The sequence below is a fragment of the Mandrillus leucophaeus genome, unplaced genomic scaffold (genome assembly GCF_000951045.1).
Source record: "Mandrillus leucophaeus isolate KB7577 unplaced genomic scaffold, Mleu.le_1.0 Scaffold397, whole genome shotgun sequence".
NCBI lineage: Eukaryota > Metazoa > Chordata > Mammalia > Primates > Cercopithecidae > Mandrillus > Mandrillus leucophaeus.
In genome coordinates this window covers 241,075-264,921 of record NW_012104220.1, presented here as the reverse complement: position 1 = coordinate 264,921, position 23,847 = coordinate 241,075, and the positions used below count along the sequence as shown (strand labels likewise).

At 34.7% G+C, this 23,847-nt stretch overlaps 1 protein-coding gene across 7 annotated transcripts in view; it reads left to right on the top strand.

Annotated features, from left to right (window-relative positions):
- PTBP2 (polypyrimidine tract binding protein 2) overlaps positions 1–23,847 on the top strand; it is a 93,460-nt gene that overhangs the window by 37,047 nt on the left and 32,566 nt on the right. For all 7 annotated transcript variants that reach the window (XM_011991480.1, XM_011991479.1, XM_011991478.1 and 4 more), the window contains 4 exons: positions 11,243–11,415; positions 12,249–12,392; positions 19,083–19,247; positions 19,334–19,444. In XM_011991480.1, coding sequence (XP_011846870.1) covers positions 11,284–11,415; positions 12,249–12,392; positions 19,083–19,247; positions 19,334–19,444 — 552 coding nt within the window. In that variant the 5' untranslated portion in view covers positions 11,243–11,283. The remainder of the gene's footprint in view (positions 1–11,242; positions 11,416–12,248; positions 12,393–19,082; positions 19,248–19,333; positions 19,445–23,847) is intronic.

Genomic DNA, 23,847 nt, shown 5'->3' with positions numbered 1-23,847 from the left:
ATTCCTGTGCTTGCATTGCATTTCTTTTGGATATTACTGGTCTAAGTAGTCCAATTAAAAGACAAAGATTGGGCCGGGCGCGGTGGCTCAAGCCTGTAATCCCAGCACTTTGGGAGGCCGAGACGGGCGGATCACGAGGTCAGGAGATCGAGACCATCCTGGCTAACACGGTGAAACCCCTTCTCTACTAAAAAAAAATACAAAAAAACTAGCCGGGGGAGATGGCGGGCACCTGTAGTCCCAGCTACTCGATGGCGTGAACCTGGGAGGCGGAGCTTGCAGTGAGCCGAGATTGCGCCACTGCACTCCAGCCTGGGTGACAGAGCGAGACTCCGTCTCAAAAAAAAAAAAAAAGACAAAGATTGTCAGACTTGATTAAAAAGCAAGGCCTAACTCCACTGTCTATACGAGGGTCAGGTGGAAATACCAAGATGCAGGTTGAAAGTAAAAAGATGGAAAGTGATATTCCATGCAAACAGTAAGCGTGAGAAAGTTGATATGATTATATTACTAGACAGAAAAATTTAAGACAAGAAGTATTTATTACCAAATATAAAAAAGCATATTTCATAATGCTGAAGGGTCAGTTTATCAGAAAACATTTCTTAATTTGTATGCCAATAATAACAAAGTATATTAAGAAAAAGATCACAGAGCTAAGTAGAGAAACAGAAATCCACAATCATAGCCTGATTTTTTAAACTATAATTTAGAGTCATTGATAGGACAGTTACAGTCCTATCCCCCAAATAAAAAGATACATAATTTGAAAAATGCTGTCATGTTGGCTTAACTCACATTTATAAAACTATACCCAGTAACTGTAAAATAACTTCAAGTGTACATAGAACATTCACAATGATAGACCATGTATTGGATTACAAAATAGCTCAATAAATTTCATGTGATTGACAGTTCATATGGTATATGACTATAGTGGAATTAAATTAGAAATCAAAAATAGACATCTAGGAAAGTATGAAATATTAGAAATGATACAATTGTGAACAACACATGGATTATAGAAGTGTTACCACAAGGACATATTTTTGACTGAATGAAAATATATCAAAATTTGTTGGATACGACCCAAGGGCGTGTATGGTGTAAAGTGTGTCTTCAAATACCTATATTATAAAAAAAAGGTTTAAAACTCCCTATTTAAGACTGACCAAGAAAAGACATAAATTACCAGTGTGGGAATCAAAGTCGAGATAATCACTTTCACAGAAAGTGGAAATGTACAGAGTATAATAGTATAACATTAATAATATAAAGTGGAGCTAGCACTTTCAATAAAGTCAGAGATATATAGAATATAATAGGAAAATAATATTACCAATGTTGTTAAGGCTAACAAATTCAACAACTTAGATGAAGTAAGTTTCTTGACAAATGCAAAACTGACTTAAGTATATAGCTTAACAGCTATATACTACTGTATTATACAAATCGGAATTGATAATTAAAAAAATATTTCCACAAAGATTACTCTAGGCATAGGTTGTTTTACTATTGAATTTTATGAAATTTTAAAGAAATAATAGCTGTCTTTGAAAATGGAGGAGGGAATACTACCCTGTTCACTTTATGAAGCCACTATAACTGACAGCAAAACCTGACAAGGGTAATGTATCAAGATTTCAGACTAGTATTTCTCATTAACCTAAATGCACATTCTTAAGAAAATGTTGATAAATCACCTCCAGTAGAATATGAGAGGCAATTCTGAGACTTACCACAGGATTGTAAGGTTTGTTTAACATTTGAAAATGAACTCAGTGTAATTTGTCACAGTGATAGAATGAAGAAGGAAAAATAATCTCTCAGAAAACTAGTAAGAGAAGGGGCTTTTTACAATGTAAATAAGGGGTATCTAAGAACCTACAACAAATTTCATACTTAATGGGGAAATATTGAATGTTTTCTTCTTAAAATCAGAAATGGAGCAAGGGTGTCTGTTTTCTCAATTTTTTTCCCCCTAACTTTCTGCTTACATTAAAGCAGGTGAAATAAAAGACATAAAGATTGTAAAGGAAGAAAGAAAACTGTCTTATTCACTGTTCAACATGCTTTTTAAAATAGAAGACCTAAAGGAATCTACAACAGATTTGGTAGAACTAATAAGTGAATTTAGAATAATTATAGGATACAAGTTCTGTATACAAAAATAGTCTCCTTATACTAGCAGCAAATTCTTAAAAAATGAAATTTTAGAAAATCCATTTATTAAAAGTAGCAGACAAAAAATATCAGGAAAAAACTTGACAAAAGATGTGTAAGACATCTGCACCTATATGAAACACTGCTAAGAGAAGTTTTAAAAAGACTTACATGAAGACATAGACCATGTTCATGAATTAGAAGGCTCAGTATGTTAACATGCCAGTTCTCCCTAAATTGGGATGGCATTGAATCTGTAAGGACTTCTAAATTGAGAGTAGATTCTAAAATTTATGTGGAAATAAAAAGGAGCTAAAATCATTAAAACCATTTTGAAAAAGTAAATTTTGCCACTTTTCTCAGGACTCACCACAAACCTGTAGTTAATCCAAAACAATTTAGTGCTAGCATAGTTAGTGACATAGTGATCAGGGAATAACTCATGCATTAAAGTTGCCTTGGTCACTCAATGAAGAAAGAGAAGGCTTTTAAACAAATGTGCTAGAACAGCTGAATGTACATACAAAAAAACAAAAGAAACTCAAACCCTACCTTAATGCATATAGAACAATGAGATATATAAAAACTAATGTATAGAATTTTTAGGAAAAAGCATAGGGTATACTTGCCACTTTGGGATAAATGAAGATTTCTTAAAACAAAAATTACTCATCTTAAAGGAATATATAAACTTGACTCCATCAGCATGGGAAATTTCAAAAGACATTGTTCAAAAGACATTGTTAAGACAATGAAAAGGCAAGGCACAGACTTAGAGAATATAATATTTACATATCAGTACATATATATGACTGTATTAGTCCATTTTTATGCTGCTGATAAAGACATACCTGAGACAGGGCAATTTACAAAAGAAACCAGTTTAATGGATTTACAGTTCCATGTGACTGGGGAAACCTCACAATCGTGGTGGAAGGCAAGGAGGAGCAAATCTACATCTTACATGGATGGCAACAGGCAAAGAAAAGAGAGCTTGTGCAGGGAAACTCTCCCCTTTTTAAAACCGAGAGACATACTTCATTATCACGAGAACAACATGGAAAAGACTTGCCCCCATGATTCAGTTACCTCCCACCAGGTCCCTCCCACAACACATGGGAATTCAAGAGGAGATTTGGGTGGGGGACACAGCCAAACCGTATCAATGATAAAGGACTTGTATCCCAAAAGACTTGTAAAAAAAACTCCAATCAATAAATATGAGCAGCCCAATTTTTTTAAGTGGCAAAAGAAGTGACATTATAAGAATGAGTAACAAGCACACGGAAAGATTACACTAGCCATCAGGTAATCACAAGTCAAAACCATTATGAGACAATTTACACCAACTAGAATGGCTAAAATCAAATAGGTTGGCAATACCTAATGTTGATGAAGATGTGGAACTGCCTTTGATTACTGCTGAGTATGTAACATAGTTGGGAAAATAGTTTGCCTTTTTTTTTTTTTTTTTTTGAGACAGAGTCTTGTTCTGTCACCAGGCTGGAATGCAGTGTGGCATGATCTTGGCTTACTGCAACCTCCGCCTCTTGGGTTCAGGTGATTCTCTTGCCTCAGGCTCTTGAGTAGCTGGCACTACACGTGCACGCCACGACACCCAGCTAATTTTTTGTATTTTTAGTAGAGACTGGGTTTCGCCATGTTGGCCAGGATGGTCTTGCTCTTTTGACCTTGTGATCCACCCACCTCGGCCTCCCAAAGTGCTGGTATTACTGGCGTGAGCCACTGTGCCTGACCTAGTTTGCCATTTTCTTACGGAGTTAAACATAAACGTACTTTATGGTCCATAACTTCTACTTTTAGTTTTTTACCCAGTAATAACATGTTTGCTGTAAAACTTGTATGTGTATCAAAAACTTGACTGATAATGGTCCCAAACTTGAAATAACACAAATGTTTATCAACAGGAAAATGGATAAATTGTGGTATGATCATACAATATATTACTACTATATAACAAAAGAGTGGTTAGTAATACATGCGAAAACATGGGTGAATATTAAGCATTGTATGAAGCAAAAGAAACCAGACAGACCTGAAAGAGTACATAGAGTGATTCAATTTCTTGAAAGTTTAAGAGCAGATCATTAGTTTTTTGTTTAGAAACCAGAATGTTGGAGATTAACAGAAAGGGAATATGGTAGCATTTTCTGGTGTGATGGAAACGTCCTATGTTAATAAACTAAGTTGCAAAACAAATCCAAAATTTGTTTGAAGCAGTAGATTATCTCTGAGAACTCTGAATTACCAGTAGTTGTGTCTTGCTATAATGCGAAATATGAGATTGGGAATGCCTAGGTGAGTCCATGTAAGCAGGGGCCTAGATATGGGATTTGGGGTGTGTGTGTGTGTGTGTGTGTGTGTGTGTGTGTGTGTGTGTCTTGTTCACTTTACCAGATTTACATTTTAGAAAGAATTTTTGTTCCATTTGTATTTCAGAGGCAGTATTGTATAGAGGGGAGAATAGTTTTAAAACATTACCGTAGTTCATTCCAGTTCATTCCAAAGATACCAAGGTCCTGAATTTTAGGGTCTTGGAAGGAGAATATGCAGGAGATGTTAAAACGAGTTATCTGGAAGAAGACAAGTTTGGAATAATATGAAGGAGTTTTGTCTTAGAATCACTGGGTTGGTGGAAGATGATGCCATTAACAAAGGGGGAAAAGTAGGAGAACAAAGGAGACTCGTTTTTGGTGAAAAGAAAGAATAATCTGCTACTGCTCTATTTTTCTAACTATGCATTAGGGATGATATATGGTGTACTTCATGACCAAAGAATCAATCTAATCTTTTTGTAATGATGGCATAAAATTCCTTTAAGCTTGTTTTAACACAAGAAGTCAGTTTATTTAACCTCTGCGTACAGAGGAAATGCTGAGTTTTAAGATTTTTCTATTTTTTTCTGACAAAGATGAAAGTCTGCATATATTCTAAGAGACACCAGTTTGAATACTGTCGCTTATAAGAGCAAATAGCATAAAATACCTTTAAAAATTGGTGATTATATTTGCCTGGAAAAATAATCCATGTAATTCAGATGACTCAAAAGGGCATTGGTAGACAATGTTACAAGGACACTTTTATGATTATCAGATATAGTACAGGATTTCATTTTTATGTTCCAGCTTCCAGCTTTATCTAAAATATTTCTTGTAATAGATTTTACTGTAGAATTGTTTCCTAAGGCATCTGTCTCAACAGCCTTTCTCTTATCTATGCAGACTTTTCTTTCTCTGTACCTGTTGAATAGGTGCTTTTTGTCAAAGAAAAAATTAATATTACAGGTTAGAAAATTTCTTTTTATTAGAAACTTAATCTCAGGTAAATAAATGTTTAATAAATTGATACAGTAAGGATATTTTCTAATGAATTGGTTCCTTTGAGAGATATAAAAGTGAAATATTTCAAAAATACAGCTGTTCCCAAGTAGCATTAGAATTTGATTTTGTTAAATTTGTAACTATTTAGCAGTGACTAGGAGACTTGACAATTCTAAGGTATAGTCTCTTTAATTTTTTTGTGATTTCTTTGTAGATATGGAACTGGAATATCCCTTTAGGTATATGTATTTCTGCCAGTGCTGATTGTTACTCTGTAATAGCAGGATTTTTTGAAAATTATTGCTAAACATGACATTTTGCTCCACCTGAAAGCAGTTAAACCATTCCAAAGAGTCTGGAACATTTTACTTAGAACTCTTTTAAGATTTTCATTTTGACTTTTACAGACATATTTTTGAGGTGATGTCATTTCGTTTTGCTATAATGTTTTGAGAGTATTCCAGTAGATTATTTCATAGTTTTACTATTTATGAAGGCTTTAACAAGTTATCTTCTTGCATATAAAGGTAGTGAGAGCGTTCTCTAGGTGCCTTCTGTGTTTTTCCAGCTCATGCCTAATATACTTTGGACAACTAGGCCACACAACTACTTGGAAATACAAGAGTTAATAGGTTTCCTTTTACGGAAACCTCGTGACGCTTTTTGTGTGGTGGGTGTTGCAGAAACAGCCAACAGAATAACAGAAATACCACCTATCTGCATCTACCTGCTTTTTTTCTTGTTAAGTCTTCTTTGGAATTTGTTTCTCATACGGGAAAGAGTGGCAGCATTCATTTTTTTTTCTTAGCTTAGAGTCTTTTTATTTATTTACTTTTTGTTTTTCTAAAGCTGGAAAACACTGCTTTGCCTTGAAATCTAAAACTGCTTAGAATTAAAACTGCTTTGCCTCTCAGTTTCGTATTTGATAAAGAGAGTTAGGAAAACTTTTATAAATGTGTGCCTCTGAAAGACTTGGAGAATGAAGATGTACTTAAGTTTTGTCACTAGTTTTCATTGGACGGAAGCATAAGGTTTTGCAGTGTTGTATTTTATATTGGTACACAGTTGAAAGTATAATGGTGAATGAGTAGGACTAAATAATTTACACATTATATGAGAAAGTAGGCCAGGTTCTGTTGCTCATGCCTGTATTTCAGCACTTTGGGAGGCTGAGGCAGGTGGATCACTTGAGGCCAGGAGTTGAAGACCAGCCTGGCCAACATGGTGAAACCCCATCTCTACTGAAAATACAAAAATTAGCGGAGTGTGGTGGTGCACGCCTATATTCCCAGCTACATGGGAGGCTGTGGCACGAGAATCACCTAAACCTGGGAAGTGGAGGTTGTAGTCAACCAAGGTCACGCCACTGCACTCCAGCCTGGCAATACAGCAAGACTCTGTCTCATAGATTGGATGGATGGATGGATGGATGGATGGATGGATGGATGGATGGATGGATGGATAGATAGATAGATAGATACTGTGAAACCCAGTGCTAGAGTGTTTATATTAATAAGTAAAGATAGGTAGAGTATCGGAACAAAAACAGCATGGGAAACTTAACAGTTTTGGGGAATTAATGAGTAATCGGGATTCAAAGCAAGTGTCAGATGAGTCAGGGGAAATGAGAAAAGTAGAAGTGGAAATTTTAGGGGTGCTATTAGAGAAATTCAGTGAAGAAGAAAGGGTTCACAGTTCCTTGTCGACTGATGGATGTGGTGATTTTAAAAATTACCCATGATCTTGCCGACACCCATTTATGTAAAATTCGACACCCATTTATGTAAAAATTGCAGGTAAAAGCTAGTGGAGAACAAAGGTCAGTCAGCAGGAGAAAAGTGATGTACTGATAGAGGTGAAGATGCTGACTTTAGAATTGAGGTAGAAAACTGGTTTTGAGTTTGAAAGAGAAATATTCAAGTAGAAACCATTTTAAAATTTTATTTGCTTTGAATCTTTGAGTACATGAACATCTTCCCTAAGCAAGAGGCTTTAAAAGAGTTGAATAATATATGGAAAATGGTGTGCTTAAAGATTTTTACATTCATATGCAATGAATGAAATTTATATGCATAAATAAAAGCATTACCTCATACCTTCTTAATTGAACATAAACATTTGAATTATTACTGGTTTTACACACCCAAACAAAAGTTCTGGGTTTCCTGGAGGAATGGAAGGGAAAGATCTCTTTCATTCCCTCAGTAGACCTTTCCCATTCAGGATCATGGGAAGATGCTGAAGAACTGTAGAACTGTAACACAGGCAGACCTAATGCTTTGTAAGTTGTGAACCACAAAATTTTGGGCCCTTTTTCAGTGTTGCTGGAGTGTTTTTATATTTGAAAATAGGCTTTGTTATATTATTAAAGGAGTCCCCATTCCCACATTCTCATAGTATCATTTATTTAAAATGAAGACTTTTATAATATTTGGCACTAAGATAGGAATACTTAGTAGTCACCCTCTGGAAGCTATTAACTAACTGAGGGAGTGTCAGGTGGTGTAAATGTTGATCGTTTACTACAATAACTGGCTTGGTCTTTGGGAGAAAAGGACAGATCTTTTTTAGGCAACCTGTATGTAATGTAAAGTTTGTATTTGAGTTCCTTCTATAGTGTAGTTGTTTAAGAGCACAGACTAGGAATCATACTCCCTGAGTTTAATCCTCTCTCTACTACCTCTTGTCTGTACCACTTAGTAACTATCTAATCTTGGGCATTTAACTAATTGTTACCTGTAAATGGGATTGACAGGTCGTGATGATAGCAATCTGAGAGTTATAAATTGCTTGGCATGTAGTTAATTAGCAGTGAATGTTAAATATTGATGCAAAATAAAATTATGTCTTTTCTGTATTTTTCTAAGACGTCAAGATCTTTGTCTTATCCTTTGATTCTCAAAAGTTTCCTACCTTCTTTCTGTGTTATTCAGCTGTTGTACTTCTGCTCAACATCCGCTGTCCAGAAAACATCCAATACAAATCCAAAGTAAATTATTTAATTTCCATAATAATAGGTTTAGGCAGGCTTTTGCCTTTTGGGAATTATTTTTGGAAAATCATTTGAAAGGGGAAGCCTTTTTTCTCCTTATGGGTACAGCGATAGGTAGTATCTTTATTGGTGTTTTTTTTTCCTTGTCTTTCTCCCAGAAGGAAAAGGACAGACCAAATTAGGAGAAACTGAAATTTACTTTTGAGTATCGTGATACCATAACCTATAACACATGGGGCTTTAGGTTGGATTGTGAAGTATTTGTTCTTGTTATTCAAACTAATGAACGAGAACAGATTATCAAGTTTCAGTATTCAGACTGCTTTGTCAAAAAAAGGTCTTAGTCCTGTATCAGAAGAATATGTGTTCCTTGTTGACTGATGCCAGTTGTTGTGTGTGCCAATTACATGTTTTAAAGTATATGCATATTTTTTGGATTCTGTGCTTTAGCTTACATTTTCTGTTAACTGGCCTCGAGATGATTTTGTTAGATAAGATACTACAGAATGCAAAGTTTAGTCTCTTCCTTTTGACAAATTCAGGTGCCCTGTGCACACACAAATCTTTGTCAGTAGTGAAAGGATGTGGGATAGCTTCCTGTAGTTTTTTTCTTTTGAGACGGAGTCTCGCTCTGTTGCCCAGGCTGGAGTGCGGTGGCGCGACCTCCGCTCACTGCAAGCTTTGCCTCCCAGGTTCACGCCATTCTCCTGCCTCAGCCTCCCGAGTAGCTGGGACTACAGGCACCTGTCACCACGCCCAGCTAATTTTTTGTATTTTTTTTTAGTAGAGACGGGGGTTTCACTGTGTTAGCCAGGATGGTGTCGATCGCCTGACCTCGTGATCCCCCTCCGCCTCCCAAAGTGCTGGGATTACAGGCGTGAGCCACCGCACCCCGGCCAGCTTCCTGTAGTTTTTTCATATTTCTGGAGTGGTGAAGAGCTAGCCAGCCAAGATTTTCAGGGTAATATGAGTTCAGAAGCCAGAGCTTACTCTTCTGTACAAAGACAACCTAAGGGAATTTTTAAATGCATTGGCTAGCTGTTCAAGTATATAAACCTAAGTGAAACTCCTACAGTAAAATACGACTTAAGTATAGCTTGAGTCCATATATTGTCTCTTAGAGATACCTTGTCTGGTCATCCAGTAAAATCATTACTACCATCATCTTCCAGTCCTAGACAAAGTCACTTTTAAGCACATCACTGTTTTACTTCATAGCACATACCATAGAAAGTATCTGGTTCAGGTACTAGTTAGTCCAGCTCCCCACTATAAGGTATCAGGAATCATAATCGTTTTGTTCACTCTGCTGTACCCTCAGAACATAAAACGTTGCTAGACACATCCCTGAATACCCAGTAAATGTTTAAGGAATTAATGAGTGAATTAATTTTGAAGACACTTTGGAGACCAAGATAATCTTACAGTCTTACAGATATTGTTGAACATATACAAACACATTATATTGTTTATAGGTTGTGTTGAATGTTTTGGGAAATACTATAAATTACCTAAAGGTTTATACAAAATGGAGTATACATGTATATTTCTGAATGTGTCAAGATCCTTCATTTTAGCTACAGTCTCAGAAATATCCTTGAGATCCTAAAAGATTGAGAACCATTGATTTGGCATAGTAGATTGCAAGTCCTTCAAACAACTCTATTTAAATATTACCTATTTTATAGGCATTTTGAATAATGTTTTTATTTTTTGGTGAAGATTTGGAATGAAGGCCGTTAACTAATTTGTTGATTAAATTATATTACTTTAAATTTCATGGTAATAGAATAAGATAATTAAGTTCATGAGTGATTTAGAGTATATTGATCTTAATAGTCACAAAATATTAGGTAGTTTAGATGGTAATAGTAATATATTAGAAGAAGCTCATTGTAGATAAGCCATAATTGGATTGACTGCATTATCAGTTTTGTAAACTTTACATTCTTTGATCCCACATTCAAGTACGTTTTTCAAATTGAACAATTTATCATTTCTCAGGTAAAATTATCTTCCTAATTTTTGTCAACCTAGTTTTTTCACTTTTAAAAATATTCATATTAGTTCATTATAAGATGATTAAATTACAAGATACAGTCATAAATCTTGGAGATAGTGATGGGGATACCCTCCGGGAAATGCATTGTTAGGTAATTTTGTCACTGCGTAAATGTCATAGAGTACATTTACACAAACATGCTACCCATGTAGGCTATATGGTATATGTAGCCTTTTGCTCCTAGGCAACCAACTTGTATAGCATGTTACTGTTCTGAATACTGGAGGCAGTTGTAACACAGTAGTAAGTATTGATGTTTCTAAACAGAAAAGGTACAATAAAAATACGGTATTATAATCTTATGGGACCACCATTGTATATGTGGCCTGTCAATGACCAAAATGTAGTTAATGTGGCACGTGACTGTGATTGTATTCTTTAGTCATTGGACAGTTTCTTTATGAGATTACATTTTAATGTTGTTGTTATTAATAATTACTCTTTATAATACTGTTGAGAAACACATTAACAGCAATCTTAACTAATTGATAATTTCATTTAATAATAGGTGGATGGGATTTTATTCCTTTGAAAGCCTAGCATTTGAATTTTTAAGAATTATTTAAGTATTCTCAGATACGTTTTTAAGTTCTTTTTGGAAATTTGTAGTTTTTTACATAAATAGGAAGATTCATACATTCTTTTATTGTTGATATATAAAGACTATTTTTTAATGTCTTTCAGCCAATGGTAATGATAGTAAAAAATTTAAAGGAGAAGATAAAATGGATGGTGCTCCTTCTCGTGTACTTCATATTCGAAAATTACCTGGGGAAGTAACAGAAACTGAAGTTATTGCTTTAGGCTTACCTTTTGGTAAGGTGACCAACATCCTTATGCTGAAAGGAAAAAATCAGGTACACTTTTTTTGGGGTTTATGAAATGTTAAACCCCAAACTATCCAGCAGGTGTGAATTAATTGTAAAAGGGAGAAAATAGTAGGTTATTTTTCTTAAAGAACAGAAGTCGTATTCTCAGTTTTTCAAGTAGGTATCTGTGGGAAACTAATGCTAGGTAGCCAAACTGAATGAATCACTGTAGTTTTTAAACTTTGCCTTTTGAATTCACTTTAGGGCTGTAATTGAGTAATTGTTATGAAATTGTGGAAAATACAAATGAAGTATTTCTTTTACTGTGGCTCTGTCTTGGATATCAGAAATCAGTAGAAGTACTAGTCGCATCTTTCCTTAAGCTTACTTTATGAGAATATGCAATTTTATTTAAAAATATTAAATGATGCCATTTAGAATAATTTATGAAATTTAACACTCCCTTTTATATACTTAATGTTAATCTGTCATTTAATTTGTAATGTTTTTCTTTGTATCTGTATAATTATACTGCTTTTTAAATGACTTGGAAATCATATATTCTCTAGGGTAGAAGTGGTAAAATTCTGATGCTAGAAAATATTTACATTTTCTCTAGCATTTGCTGTGGGAATAGATTTGTGGGTGTGAAAAATCATAGGTGGAAGGTAGAAGCAGCATGTACTCAGTTCTAACTTTCTTCTGAGGTTAGCTTTAACTGTATACCTAAACTTCAACAAGAGATTTCTAATTCTACTTATTTAAAAGTAACTTGAAAGATTATATTCTAGATAATTGATTAAAATCAGCTGAATAGATTGCTCAGATATTAATTTTATTTGAATTTATAGTATTAAAAATTGTGCTACTTAAATTTTCAGGCATTTTTGGAACTAGCAACCGAGGAAGCAGCTATTACTATGGTTAATTACTATTCTGCCGTGACACCTCATCTTCGTAACCAACCGATATATATCCAGTACTCGAATCACAAAGAACTAAAGACAGATAATACATTAAACCAAGTAAGTATGTGTAGGTGCATAAATAAAATGGCCTAGAACATATTATGAATCTCATAAACATTAATAGGAAGGAAATGTTTACCTGTTCAGATGTTCCTTATAGGCATTTTCTTGTTATTTTTAAGGTATTTTCATGCAGAATGTTTCTGAGTATTAAATACTATGTCATTTTGAATTTCTTTAAACCCCTGATCAAATGTTCTTTTTCTTGTTGCAAGTTAAAATTTTTGTGGAGAAGCTTATCAGGTAGGATTTGTTATTAGCATAAACTATTTATACGACTCTCCTGCTTAGAATTTAAGGTATGAAGTTCAGTGCCTTTGGTTATTTGACTTTTTTTATAAGTTTTAATTTCTTATGGAAAAAAATTTTTGAAGATATGTTAATGGTTTTCCTGGAAAAGAAATCTTAAGGATGAAGAATATATGAATGTATTGATGTTTTAAAAATGTAATGTAGAAGATATTATTTAAAATTAATGTATTTAAAAATAGCATTAGAATGTTTTCTGACCTACATTATAAGACTGCTGTAATTATCTAAAACTTTCGCTGTTTTAACATAGTTTTAAAACTAATGATATCTTTCTCTGTCAGTAAAATACAGACTTTTTCTTAATAGAAATGTAACGGAAAACTATTCCTCATAGATTTTTGTCACTTTACAAAGTGACAAAATGGTTTAGATAGTTTATGAAAAATAAGCTTGTAAAACTTTTTACCTAAAAGATAGGACTGAAATTTCAGCTGTTTTTTTAATTTGATGATGAATTTTTAATTTCTTTTGAAAAAGAATGTACGCTTCTAATAATTATCAAGAGGAAGAATACCAAAAGAAAATATCTGCTGTTCTTTCTTTTTACTTAGATTTTTTTTTGCATTTTTAACTTATTTTTAACAAACAATAGTATATACTTAACGGTGTTCAAGGTGATGTTTTAATACATATATATAGTGGAATGACCAAATATGGCTAGTTAACATGCTCATCATTTCCAATACTTACAATTTCTTTATGGTAAGAACATTTAAAATTCCTTTAGTATACAGTGGAATGTGGAAAAACTGTTTTTCCTCTGCTCACACCACAACAATCAACACAGAAGGCTTCTGCGGCCAGAAATGTGAGGGAATTTTTTTTCCGCATAGCAAGCAAGCAGTCAGGTCTACAGTGTTCTCCAACTTAGCTCAGTTTCAACACTATCTGCCAGGAGATAGCATCAGATCCCACAGGTTGAGGGCTCAGTCCCACAAGATGTCCTCAGACACCAGCAAGTCAGGCCTCTGGAACTTCTGATTGACCAGCTTTAAGTTAGGGTTCCCACAGCCCCCTTTTTGGATTTCGTTAATTTGCTAGGGCAGCACAGAGAACTCAAGGAAACATTTACTGAGATTTACTAGTTTATTGTATAGGATAGTACAAAGGATAATAAGCCTCTAATCATGCCTTGGTCTTTCAGGTGACCAGTCCCCATCCTGAAGTGGGGCTGCCAGCCATCAGTCAACTCATTAGCATACAATATTATGCATTACAGTAGTTGCCATGCTGTACAGTAGATCACCAGAACCATTCTTCCTGTCTGAAACTTTGTACTTTGACCATCATCTCCCCTTTCCCTGTTCATTCCTCCCTCCGCCAGCTTCTGGTGACTATCTTTCTACTCTCTACTGATGTGAGTTCTGCTTTTTTAGATTCCATATGTAAGTGAGATAATGTGTCGTTTGTCTTTCTTTCTTTGGCTTATTCCTTATTCCCTTAGCGCACACAGTGTCCTCTTAAAATGGCATTTAATGTCCCATTTCTATTTCATTATTATTTAAGTAATTTGCAAGCACATTCTCATGTTAAAAGATTAAACAAAAGGAACACGTAAAGAATAAAGCTGGGGACTAGGCTTGGTGGCTCACACCAGTAATCCTAGCACTTGGGGAGGCTGAGGCGGACGGATTACCTGAGGTCAGGAGTTCAAGACCCCCCCCCCCCCCGACCAACATGGCGAAACCCTGTCTCTACTAAAAATACAAAAAGGAAAGAAAAAAAATTTAGCTGGGCATGGTGCCAGATGTCTGTAATCCCAGATACTCGGAGGCTGAGGCAGAGAGAGTTGCTTGAACCTGGGAGGCGGAGCTTGCAGTGATCCCAGATGCGCCACTGCACTCCGGCCTGGGTGACAGAGCGAGACTCTGCCAAAAAAAAGAACAAAGCTGGCGCCTACGCATGGATGTGGAGGAGGGGGACTTAGGATGACCGTTGGAAGCCCCATTGAGAGGGGATATTTGAATAATGATCTTCAAAGTGGTTAGGGAATAAGCCACTTACTTCAGACAGAAGGAATAATCAGTGCAAAGTTCTTCTGTTGAAAAAAATGCTTTTACAATTTTATTTTTCATTTTCTAAAGCCCTTCAATCTCCTTTGGTCATCTTTTTTTTTGTAGTCAGTTATGTCTTGTGACAGCAGTACTTTGAGGATACTAATTACAGTATTTAAAAAATATATCACTCTCTGCTGAGTTATTTTTTCAGTGTTAGCATTTATGTTTATCTTGTTCTCACTCTCTTCATCCCCCGTTTGTTGTCTCTTCATATTTCAGAATGGACAATTATATTTTGTTAAAGTTGTCTGCTTTCCTCTAGGATAAAGTAATGAAGAGTGTCTACCAAGCTGTTACTCCCATCCCCCCCCAAATACCAAAGAGCTCTTATTCTGGGTCACAAAACTCCCTTTAGAATTTCTGGTACCAGCAGGGGGGCACTTAGGCTCGTGCGTGTAATCCCAGCACTTTGAGAGACTGAGGTAAGTTCGGGGCAGCAGTGAACTGGTCACACCACTGCACTCCAGCCTCGGCATCAAAATGAGACCCAGTCTCTTAAAAAAAAAAAGAAATAAAGAAAGAAGGAAATTCTGGTGCCTTTAAGAGAGAGGTTTTTTTTGTTGTTGTTGTTTGATGGTGAGGGTACAAGTTGGTCAGAGGAGGGAGAAGAGAAATTTAGCTCTTTGTTAATGAACTAGACTTTCTGTTCATCCATTTTTCACGCACTCCCTCCTCCTGTGAACCTGCCAATTTCTAATTTGGTTCCTGTGACTGCTACCAATATAACTCCTGTTTGCTGTGTGTTCACTGTGTCTCCAGTCTATTTGGTTCCATTCATTTTCTGTGTTCCAGGAATTTGATAAAATTATTCTCAGCTAATGATGACCTTCCCTCCCTTCAGTGTTTGTTTATTTTATATTCATTCACTTCTAGGCATTTTAATAGGGTTTCATAATAGAAGACATGCAAATGGGTATGCATTAACCATGAATTCTTCCACATCCCTTCTTGAAATCACCGGGTCCTATTAGTTCATACTTTTTAATTATCTGCCTGGTTTTCTCCATCTTTCCTGCTACTTGTATTGCTCAAACACACTCATCTGTTGGCTATATTACTACAACAGTTATCTTTATAAACTACTTTCTTTTTCTTTTCCCTCTTGGAATTTCTTCTGCCTAGTACAGCCAGTGCGTATCTTTCTCAAATGCACATATCTAAGTTACTCCCATGCAGTAGGTCCTGTTCATGCTCAGGGTAAAGGCCTTTTCTGAGATTAGTGCTTTTTGTCCTCTGTTCTACTTCCACCCTATTTGCTTATGCTTCTGTCCCAAAAGTAATGGTGTATCCTGTAACCTGGCATGCTTTCTCCTGATGTTAGTTGTTTGCTGCCATTATGTCACTGCCCTCATGCATGGAATATTGTGGGTTGGCCTGCCTTTTGCACCAACCTTCCTCCACCTCACACTTCACATGACCAGTGTTAAATATCTTGAGGTCTCCCTTTAGCTATTACTTCCCCTAAAAGCTATCCCCTGATAAGCAAAGAGTAGATTAGGTTTGGATTGAGAGCCTTAACTCCAAATGAGATACCGCTATGCACATAACCAGAGTGACTAAAATTAAAAGGATAGGTAATAAAATATTGGTGACAGCCAGTTTTGAAAACTTGGAATATCTACTAAAGTTGAGCATATACTATTCTTTGACATAAACTCAAAGTTTACTCCTAGGAGGAGTAAACTCGCTCCTAGTTAACATACCTGAGAATACATACATATGTATGTTAAAAGATATGTCCAAGAAAATTCATGGAACACTGTAGTAGTCCAAAAAACTATAAGTGATCCAAATGTTCATCAGCAGCAGAATATGTTGTGGTGTATTCATTTAGTGGAATATTGCCTTTTTTTTTTTTTTTTTTTGAGATGGAGTTTCAAGCCTAGGTTGGAGTGCAATGGCGTGATCTCAGCTCACCGCAACCTCTGCCTCCCAGGTGCAAGCGATTCTCCTGCCTCAGCCTCCCGAGTAGCTGGGATTACAGGCATGCACCACCATGCCAGGCTAATTTTGTATTTTTAGTAAAGACGGGGTTTCTCTATGTTGGTCAGGCTGGTCTCGAACTCCTGACCTCAGGTGATCCACCCACCTCGGCCTCCCAGAGTGCTGGGATTACAGGCGTGAGCCACCATGCCCGGTCGGAATATTGTATGGTAAATAAAATGGACAAGCTACTGCTACGTGCAGAACATGGGTAGTGTACATCATCATTACTGAAAGAAGCCAAACTTAAGTAGAATACATCTGATACGATTCCATTTTTGTAACATGGAGGAAGCATGAGTATGGCTTACAGAGTGTTGATAATATGTCGTTTTTTATCTGGGTAGTTATTTCACAGAGATGTCCAATTTGTGGTATTTTATGGAGCTTTATACTTAGGTTTTGTGTCCTTTTCTGTGTGTGTGTAATATTTTGGTAAGAAGTTTTCTTAAAATCTACGTTGGCAAGCCAACTCTGCTCCATGAATTATAAGAAAAAATATATGAAGTCTTTAAAAAAATGAAATCATAAAGAAATGTATGAAGTAATTTGTTACTGGTGTGGGAGAACATGATTGTTAAGCCATAAAAGGAAGATAGAGAACAATGAATAGTGTTAAATAAAAGTATGAATAGTATTGAATTAAAAAGTATGAATAGTATTGAATAAAATATGAATAGTATTGGGAAAAAAAGTATGGAATAAGTATAATATTTGTGTATATATATATGCTTGTAGATGTAGCTAGTATCTCTGGAAGGATACCTAAGATAATACTGTAAGGGGTTGGTAGGGGAAAATAGAATGGATGACAGAGTTGCAGCGGAATTTTTAATCTTTTACACCACTTTTATACCATGATCATGGATTCCTATTTTAAAAAACACATTTTATTATTTGAAGCAGTAGATGTTAGTGTTTTTCTAAGTTGTGGTAGTCTATGCTTGTTATTACAGGTAAATACCATAAGAACATGTTCACTAATGAAGATAATATTGCAATGAGCTACTTAAAATATTTAAATATATTTAAACATTTGAATAGGTACTGCTCTATAAATCTAATTTTACCAATTTACAGTTAGTTTTTCAATAATAGTATCAAGATGTCTACTAAAATAAATAATCTATTACATTTCAAAATGTTGGGTTTTAGTAAGTCATTTTGGCTAATATATAAATTTATAGATAAAATTAAGTAACATTTAAATGATTGTGTAGATATGTATCTGGACTCTCAAGCCATGTGATCTGTGATTATATAATATTTTAGTAAAATGACTGTTCTTGTTTATTCTCCTAAGTATCTTAATTCTTTTGTATTCTCTTTCATTAACTGTTAATGTAGATTTTTCAAACTGTAAAGCTATGTATAAGTATTTGTGGTATTTGTCATTGTTATACTTTAGAACTATTTGCCTTTGTTGTTTTTTGACCACAGATAAGGTAGAAAGAAATTATGTCCGTATCATAGACTCTGTCATAATAATAATAGGAAAGGGATAATAGTAATAAAGGCAGTCTTTTGGAGGGAGCATTTAACATAATATTTGATTGGAAGATTTCCTACAAATACTATGTTTATTCAATTTTATGGTTATATTTTTTCACATTTTAAAATCTCAGAAATTTGATGTGTCCTACAGTAGTCTATCTTCCATAGTTTAATTGGCAACATCTATTAGTCATACTTAAAACAATAGTGCATTTTATAATTGATGGTGTATTTGATACCGTAAAATGTATGGGAAATATCCTTCATATAATATCTTGAAGTTTACCTGAGAATTTTTTGGTTTTGGACTGGACTACACATCGATTTCTATTCTAAAAATTTTGGTATCAGAAGTTAAGTGTAGTATGAAAAATGTATTTTCTGCGCATACATTTATTAGAAATAATAAGCTTTATGGGAGTTCTCTTGGATAATTCAGTAACCCCCTTGTTGAGATTTACAATGTAACTGTTTTATGGAGTGATTAATGTTAAAGTTTTTTTGTTCTCTAGATTTCTGTTTAAAACATTTTCTGATGATACATGTGTCTGTAAAACTACATCTTGTTTTTTGAGAATAAATTATATATCATGTCTTTGCTTGTTCAACATTGATTCAAAGCCTGGATAATTTTTTTGAATGAAATACTAGTAGAATATTTGATTTATTAAACAGGTAGTACCTGGCTCATGGCAGGTGCTTAAAAATATTTGTTGGGTGGCCATTAAATGTTGTTTAATCTGTGTAAGTTCTAGGAACAAAGTGAACTAGTAGTGTAACAGGTAGCAAAGTATGTGACAATAGTGGGTATGTTTCTAAACTACATAATATTGATTTCCAGCGTGCTCAAGCAGTTCTTCAAGCTGTGACAGCTGTCCAGACAGCAAATACTCCTCTTAGTGGCACCACAGTTAGCGAGAGTGCAGTGACTCCAGCCCAGAGTCCAGTACTTAGAATAATTATTGACAACATGTACTACCCTGTAACACTTGATGTTCTTCACCAAGTAAGTTTAATCTGCTTAATTACCTATAAATTAGAGAAATAATAATATAGTAAATAAGTAACGTTTTATTTTTAATGTTTTAACAGATATTTTCTAAGTTTGGTGCTGTTTTGAAGATAATCACATTTACAAAAAACAACCAGTTTCAAGCTTTGCTCCAGTATGGTGATCCAGTAAATGCTCAACAAGCAAAACTAGTAAGTCTTTCTTTTGAGATAGTGATTTTTTAAAATTGAAATGTATATGTATATACTTAATGATATCTTGCAGTATAGATAGTAGAAATTGATAGCATTAAAATAATATTAAGAAACCTTAATATTTGTCATAAAAAAGAAATATTTATTTTTAGGAAAATCATAGTTGTAGTTAACCATAATGTAGGCTTCTATTATTTTACTTTCTTTTTTTTTTTTTTTTTAATTTAAGGACACAAGTTTGTACTCTCAAGAAAAAAGCAGGACTATGTTGGGGATGTGCACCTGCATAAAATTTGAAGTAGCTTTTAGTGGGAATTTCAAAGTAATTAGTTTTCAAGAGAGTTTGGCTGAAATACTCAGATGTGGCTCAAATGCTATGATAGGCTCTCAGTTTATTTAAAATTATATATTTAATGTCTTTTTTTTTAAAGATTTTATGAATAGGTTTCTAGTCACTTTTTATTTATATCATTTATCTTTTTTGTCATTGTTATTTATGGAGGATGTGAGGTCATTGAGAAATGTAAAATTTCCTGTCAAGGCTGCCACTGAAAACTGCAAACCACATCTTTGCTTCCAAGCACCTTAATCTTCTGTTTGTATATCTGAAATCTACTTTTGCTCTGTCTCTTTAACTTTTTGTCCATAGTATCTCATTATTATTACTATTCCGTTATTAAGCCATTAAAAATTCATTATTAAGCCATTATTATGAAACCATTTAATAAGCTTACATTTGTCTTAACTGGTTTTCTTTCGTTCGTTCGTTCTTTTACTTTCAGATTAATTATTCTCTCTAATACTTAAATGCTTCTTCCAGATCAAGATTACTTCTGTGGAGCCCAGACCATTTTTTATAATTGTTTCATTGCATTTGCATCCTCACAACCTCATTTCTGGAGCAAAATTAGTTGTAGGTAGCAGAAAGGCTATACAAGTAATAATAGCATAATTGTAATAGTTTACCAAGTGCTATAGTCTCATTTTTTCTGACCACTACTCTATGTTATCAGCAAAACAGGGGTTTCCCCTTTGTTACAAGAGGATGCTAAGTTTTAAAGGTGAATTACTTATAATGAACACTACCTATAAGGTAGACGTTTTTTCAGTCTCAGCCTTTCTTTCATTATGCTGCTCCTCACTGGTTCTCAGGTATAATCTAATCTTATTATGCTTTCCTCTTCAGACATAGGTTGACAATTAGAATTCTTTTTTTTCCAAAAAATGATTATCCTCCTTTCACATGCCCTGGCTACCAAAATCAATGTGGTATGAGGTTTTATGATTAGGAGACAATCTAGAAATCATGGTTTCTGTGACATTTTTCACAACTTCAAACATTTAAATATAGTCTACATTTTTCTTGGTGTGGAATATTTTCCTTGCTCTTCTGACCTCAAAGAAAAGTATTTGTTAAAGGACCAATTAAATGAAATTTGGGGATTATACTGTATTTGAGCTATAATTCTTACGGGGAAAATAGTTTATATGTGTATCTTGTCTGAAGTAATACATGATTACATTTAATCTCATAAAAGTACCTCAATGTCAACTGTTTGCAATTTTCGTTTAATCTTCTGTGAACAGATACTAAGCATCCAACTATAATATTGATGTTTGTGCACAGTTATGCACTCAGGTCTTCTTGACAAAGATCTAAAGTTATAATTCTAAGACAGTAGATAATTGTTTTATTAAGTACTTATTCTGGTATCAGAACTCACACTTCACTTATTAGAGAAGGAAAAATAAATTTGTTTCCTAAACTTGCTTTGCCCCATTACCTTGTAATCTAGACCCTTTGGTAAAATTTACATTTTTGATAACTACAGTAATGTTCATTTTACATGCCTACATCTGGGCTTTACCTAGAGAATATCACATAATAACATAATCTGACTATTGGTACCAGTTTAAATCCATCAGCATCAACTACAAAGAAGCCCCCTACTCTAGTTTAAAAATCTCCTCACATTTCTTCAGTCAACAGTTTTTCTGTTTTTCACAATGCCTCTATCAGATAGAAATTTTCCCTTCTACCATATCTCTCGTCACTCTCACTTGCTTGAAGAAGAAAATCACATGGAAGCCTCATCAGTTTTTCTTGCAAAATCTGCTAATACTCACACTTGTCTTTCTCTTCTAATAAAAGGCATAGATGTTTAGTTGTCTAAGACCAATAAACACCAAAGCCTATCGTCTTCTGCCTCTCAAGAGACTGCACTGTCTGTCATCCCCTCTTTCTCATTTGTTTCTCTCTATGTTGGCCACTTTTCACCAGTTTCAAGTATTCTCAGCCTCTTTCATTTTAAATGAATTTACCTTCAACTTTCAATCCATCCATCTATAACTCTACTTTCTATCACCCTGCCTCCCCTCTCCCTTTTCACTCATGACTTCTTAAGTAGGCTATCCTTGTTGTTTATTCTCATTTCTCTACTTACTATAATTTGGTTTTAGCACTGTTGACCCAAATTACTCTTCCCCAGTGCCACCAGTGATTATTAGAGTAGCTAAATGCTAGTGGTATGATTCAGTCCTTGTCTTACTTAATATCTAGATAATATTTGACACTGTGCACCATTATCTTAAAATTCTCTTTCTTCCTGGTCTCTGATACTTCTCACCTAGATTTATCCTACCCCTCTGACTGTTTCTTCCTTGTCATGTCACTCCCCTTCTACCTGGGAGGCCTCACCTGCTCTCACAGCTCCGTTAAACCTCTGTGATTCAGACAGTGTTCACATCACATTTTCTAGCTCAGACCTTTCCTAAGAGACCCACACTAAGAACCTGGCAGTCTAATGATTATCTTCAAACTTAGTGTGTTCAATCCAGCTCCTGTTTTTGGTGTCTACTGTTAGTAAAGTGCAAGATACCAACTTCAGTCTCATTAACAAGCCAGAAAACATGGTATTTTTCCCCTTCCTTCCAGCCTATCATTAGATATTATTGATTATACCTCCTAAATTTTTGTTGAATCTGGCCTTTTTTCTCCAACTCTTTTGCTGCCACTGCAGTCTAAGCCAGTGTTATTCAAGATGCTGGTCTCTCAAGGTAGTCAGTGTATGTCACACTGAAATCAGCATACTTCTAGCAAACAGTATACTTAATGTTGATATTGACGTAAATTTTGACACAGACTTCTATTCATGCGAAGTGGCCTGGGCTGCTGGACCGTGAATCATGATTTGAGTAGCATTGATGTAGTAATAGTTCTCTTTTATGTCTCTACTTCCTTGGCCTTCTGACTGAACTCACCATTTTGACATCTTCCTCTGCCTCCATTATTTTTCCACAGAGTACTAAGAATGATATCATCCTCAAGTCATATTGCTTCTAATCACAATACCCTTTAGTGACTTTTTTGTCCTTGTGATGAAGTCCACAGTTCTTATCATGGATCATGGCTTATAAAACTCTAAATCAATCCTCAGCTTGCCTCTCCATTCTCCTCTCATGCCTTTTTAGCTATGTTGGAGTTCTTTAAATAGCTTGCATACACTGTATTTTCTCTGATGTCTTGATCTTACAGATTGCTGTTCCATTTGCTAATACTATTTTTTTCTCTTCATCTCTTTATGCCCAACTTCTGCTTCTCTTTGTCTTTCAAGTATCAGTTTAGAAGTCTCTTTCTGAGAGAAGTCTTCTGTAACATTTCCACTAGATTAGATCCCTTCCTTTCTTAGTTATCAGTGCCACACATACAATTTTTAATTTGTTAAATGTGTATATTTTCTGTTGGACTGTAAGTTCTGAGTACCATGTCTGCTTTATTCTCTGCTGTATTAAGCATTGACATTTAGGGTGAAAATCAGAAGTCATAGTAACAATCGTAATTATCTATAAAAAGTATTTTATTCGATCCTCATATTTATTAAAGGAAACACCTTAATACCTTTTAGAAAATCTTGTTTATTTATTGGAAAGTAGTGTATTAGGCAAAGATGTGCCTTCTTGGCATTCTAATTCAGCTTTTGTAATGTTGAGGAATATAATTACTTGACGCATAAAAATACCAGTCTTTTTAACAGTATAATAAGACAGCTAATGTAATCTCCTTTTCACCTGGGATTTAAAAATTGTTTTACATAGTCCTTACATTATAACACACATGAGTAGGAAATGGTTCTTTTTGGTTTTTGTTATTAGAAACAGCTTTTCGGAAACATTATGTGTTTATTAGGAATATCTAGTTGACACTGGACAGTGATATTGTGTCTTCTGGAAGTCCTGTTTATATGATCATTTTATTTTAACGTATAAGTGGGTTGTTTCTTATTATTTATTTCTTCCAGGAGATTCCATTTCATCACTAATAATAAAAATAAATATGAGGTAAAACATTTGTGAAAGTAAGATTGTGTCATTCATTTCCTTCTCGCAGAGTACACATTGCT